The 4,827-nt window shown below is 35.1% G+C and overlaps 1 protein-coding gene across 1 annotated transcript; it reads left to right on the top strand.

Moving 5' to 3' along the window:
• Positions 1 to 1,810: 1,810 nt before the first annotated feature.
• LOC124109524 (olfactory receptor 52N2-like) lies at positions 1,811 to 3,256 on the top strand. The gene has a single exon (XM_046468186.2). It carries the CDS (start codon positions 1,811 to 1,813, stop codon positions 2,711 to 2,713), a length of 903 nt encoding a protein of 300 aa, XP_046324142.1. The 3' UTR covers positions 2,714 to 3,256.
• The last annotated feature ends 1,571 nt before the right edge of the window (positions 3,257 to 4,827 follow it).

Raw genomic sequence — 4,827 nt, 5'->3', positions numbered from 1 at the left:
TATGTGCCATGGTCCTATATTACGAAGATCACAGCAAGCAGTGAAAATGGCCAGTGGAAATGTCATAAGTGCACACATTTGCTGAGTTTGAGAAATCTCAGGAGATAAAGATGGACTGAGAGTGTCAGAGATAGGATATTTGGGACATAGTCAGACATTTAAAAGCTCCTAATTGTACAGGATTTTGTAAACAAACATAAGATGTCAGTTTTTGCTCTCAGTGGGATGGAAGGAGGGATTAAGAAATGGCCAGAGATTATTTTACTTACATTTATTTGACAGAGCAAAACTCATGCTAATTGTATTAAAAATAATTCTGATAGTACTATGTACTTTGTTGTCTATATTCCAAGTTGTACTGAAAATTTTTATAGTTTACTTAATGCTGAGAGCATTTTACAATTGAGGAAAATGCTTTAAAACTCTATTTTCTAATCTTTTTCTGCTTTCCAGATTTTATTTTACTTTTTATATTTTAGATTGTATATATGCCACCGTTTTGAAAACCTCTCAATGGATTCAACCTAGTGGTTTAAAAAAGAAAGAAAGAAAGAAATTCTAGGTTAAATTCTACCAGAAAGGAGAGAGAAAAGCAACAAAAGTTAGGAAATGGCTTTTATTTGCAGGAGATTAAAATATCTAAAATGATATAAATAAAATGAATTGTGAAATTGCAATAAAATATGCAGGTGTATGAAAAATGGATAACTCAGGTTGATAATGTAAAACCATAAAAACTATGGAAATATTTGTTTAATATAAGGGAAAGAAGATTTTTCTTTAAAAGAATGTAAAAGTGTTATGATTTTAATCAGGATCGTTTTCAAGATAGAATCTGAAAATAAAGAAGAATGATGGAAAGAAATATTTTTAAAACATAGACTAACAAAATAAGGATTATACCCTACTGAACATAATTGTCTCTGGTGATTTCGAGAATAAAAGTCAAACTCCAAAAGAACACAAATTTTTATAATGCATTTTATAAGAATGGATTAATAGCATGATATATATATTTTTGTGATTAAATATATAGGCATTATATGCATAATATTTTTATAATCATAGTTTTCTACAGAGGTATTTGAAAAGAACAGGAAGAAGATAATTAATTAAAGCTTAGCAATGTTGTTTTTTAAGTATAAATATTATAAAAAATTATTCATATTTTATGAGCAAAAAATAATTTGAATTATTCTGTAAAATGCACATGATTATGCTTTATCAATTGTAAGAAATTATTTGATTTTTGCTTCATTGTGTTTTCACTTTCTGATTATTCTCATTTGGAAAATTCATACTTACATGTGTAAACAAATCAAACTAAGCCACATTATAGATTTGTAAGTAGGTGCTCACATAATTTAATGGAGGGTAACCCAGTGGATTCAAGTGAGAGGACTTCTTGGAGGAAGTGAAATTTTGTGGATAGTTAAGATAATTAATGTTATATAAACAGAGTCCATATTTGGAAACGGATTGAGGGGGCAAAATCCAGCCTATGTGATTGGCATGGGAACCTGAGTAGGTACATAAAAAAAAAGAGTTTCCTGTATGATATCTGCCAGGCCATTGTTTTGGCACTATATTTGCACTGTATGTACATTCTTTCCATTTTGTAACAGGCTTAACATCATTCAGAACAATAAAAGAACTTGATCTGGGTCCAAATTTCACCCTAAATTTATTCTTTATATCATGTAAAATATATATTCATGTTTTGTCTCTGGAGCAAAATAATCTCAGTGTTCTCTTCTTGTACAGGATGCCTCTATTGGCACAGAATGTATTATATTTTTAGCTGATCACCATGGGTGAGGCCAACAGCTCCAGCCTGACACCAAGATACTTTATCCTTAATGGGATCCCTGGGCTGGAAGCCGCACACATTTGGATCTCTCTGCCATTCTGCTGTATGTACATCCTTGCTGTAGTGGGGAACTGTGGCCTTATCTATCTCATCAGCCATGAGGAGGCGCTGCACCGACCCATGTACTACTTCATAGCCTTGCTGTCCTTTACCGATGTTTCTGCGTGCACTTCCTTTGTTCCCAATATGTTATGTATCTTTTGGTTCAGTCTCAAAGAGATCGACTTTAATGCCTGCCTTGTACAGATGTGTTTCATCCACATGTGGACAATAACAGAGTCTGGCATGCTCGTGCTCATGGCTCTGGACCAATATGTGGCTATTTGCTACCCTCTACGCTATTCCTCCATACTCACGGATGCTGCCATTACCAAGGTTTGGTTTGCCACCTTCTTTAGAAGTGTGTTGCTCACAGTCCCATTTACTTTCCTGATCAAGCGTCTTCCCTTCTGCAGGGGTAACCTTATCCAACACACCTATTGTGACCATATGTCTATGGCTAAATTATCCTGTGGCAATATCAGGACTAATGCTCTCTATGGTCTCCTAACTGTCATAGTGATTGGGGGCTTTGATATACTCTGTATCACCGTATCTTATACCATGATTATCCGTGCTGTAATTCATCTATCATCCTCAGATGCTCGCCACAAAGCCTTCAGTACCTGTACATCACACATTTGTGCTATCGTCATCACCTATGTCCCAGCTTTCTTCAACTTCTTCACTCACCGCTTTGAGGGATACACCATACCTCACCATGTTCACATTTTTATAGCCAAACTCTACCTGTTGCTGCCTCCCACATTGAATCCAATTGTCTATGATAATCCAATTGAGTGAATACCGCAGTCTGGCTGGGCACAAATCACGAGCCACTGAAGCAGGAACAAACTTTATTTTTGAACTGCAGGAAAACACTTCACACAGCTCCCGGGGAATCCTCCCTAACGCCGGCTAGTCCAGGAACCCCCAGCCGGAAATATCTCTCCCGGAAATCCCTCCTCCTGCACTTCCCCAACCAATGGGAACTCTCGGGGAATCCCCGGAAATCCCCACGAGAACTCCAAAATAGTGCGAGAACTCAAAATTTGCGGCAGAGGCGGATAGTAATGCCTCGCCTGTCAATCAATACTGTTGGCAAAATGCCAGGGGCCATACAGACTCGGCCGTGGCTCTCAGCATCTCCCCCTTTTTGTTTAATTAAACAACAAGCAATGTGGCTTAGGGACCGTGCCTGTTAGGCAGTCCAATTCAACAAGTGAAGACCAAGCAGATCTGTGAGGGAGTGATAAAATTGTTTTGTAAGGAGAAAGAAGGTTTCAATCTGCGATGGCTATGTGATATATAATTTTGTATTTTACATAAAGCTCAAGGATGTTATTGAGGAGGAATTGCCAAATTCAAAATTGTAACTCTAGGAGAAAGTACCAGTGAATATTCTGCAAAAAAAATCATGAAACCATCACAAAATATTTAATCCAAGACCTCTGATTTGATAGAAAACACAAAACATGCTTTTTACATTTTTTTAATGTTCAGTTGGATCTCATGGAATGTGTATAAAGAAGGAAACAATAAGATATTCAACTTCAAGTGAATTCTTGGTGATGAATGAACTGTGTTCTAGGCACTCTAAGAAGTATCTAGGAAAGAATAAAGGATGACAGATAGACCACAGAGAATAAAGAACACTGGGAAGGAAAAGACACACTCTGTCCCCATTGTTACAGGGAAGCAGGAAACTGTTCTCCAGAATGCTTGTGTTGAAGTCCAAGGATCCTGCCATCTTTTCTATTCCATATATACATGAAACTTGTATCAATTCCAGGGGCAAACATCAAATTTCTGCCTGCTTGTTATCACTGACATTATGCTGCCTTAATAATTATTTGGCTTCTTGTCAATGTACCACTGTGTATACAAATAGCTGCAATAAATATGGTTACTGAAGTTTATCACATTCTGGGAAGTACTCCTTAGAGTTAATATTAAAAAGAGTTTTCAAGAATACAGTGGATGTTATTTGGCAGTGCTAGGGCATTTACAAAATGTAAAGAAAATTTATATATTTGGCTAAGCAAAGAAACCCATGCTTTATTGCTCTGACTTTAACGTAGGGGAAGAAACAATGTGGCCAAGGACTATAAAAAGGAGTGCCTTATTTAGATTTCTAAAGTTATAGAAAAGAAATGGGAATAAGATGTTGAGAGTAGTGAATACCACTCTCAATAAATAGGAAGATTGACTAAACAGTGAAAGAGTAAGACACAATCCAAAGGATAACTGTAATACGTAGAATGTTTTCAGGAAATAGATATGAACAGATAAGTTGATGAAGATAATATAATGATGAAAATTATTGTCTGTTAATATGAAAGATATATTTTTAATATCATGTTGTATATGTGGTCAAGTGATTTTGAGATATCTTAATAATACCATGTATTTTTTTCAGTATGATTTTCATGTTTGGAAGCAAAACCCCGAATATTATTTTTAAAGCTTGTCAATATTATATCTGTCTCTGTGTAATGCACATTATAAGCTTTCATTATTAAAGGCACTCTAAGAATTATGCTTTTGAATTGAGTAAATTTTGTTTATCAGGGAATCTCATTCAAGCCACACCAAATATGGTCACACTCTTCAAAGTATACTTTTTTAAAATTGCCAGTTTTAAACATACACATATTGTAAGGCATTATACCATTTCTTCATATATATTAATTTCATTGAGATTTTTCTTCAAAATTATGAAGTCAATATAACTACTTTATGAATGAGGAATATAATATACACCATGAGCAGCAAAATTGGGTGCATCTTAGAGCATTAAGATTAAAATTCAATAATTACAATGCTCTTAGGTCTATGTGATTGGGTGGAAGATGGGGGAAATTTAATAGCCACAATGTAAAACTAGAACATAGTTAAAAATATGGATGGATAAAATT

The sequence above is a fragment of the Marmota monax genome, unplaced genomic scaffold, assembly GCF_021218885.2.
Source record: "Marmota monax isolate L192 unplaced genomic scaffold, Marmota_monax_Labrador192_F-V1.1 WCK01_AAM20220418_F8-fsc01027, whole genome shotgun sequence".
Classification (NCBI taxonomy): Eukaryota; Metazoa; Chordata; class Mammalia; order Rodentia; family Sciuridae; genus Marmota; species Marmota monax.
This window is presented reverse-complemented; position numbering and strand designations above follow the sequence as displayed.

Excerpts from the sequence above, each read along its gene's own strand:
- LOC124109524 (XM_046468186.2), top strand. The coding sequence starts at position 1,811 with ATGGGTGAGGCCAACAGCTCCAGCCTGACACCAAGATACTTTATCCTT.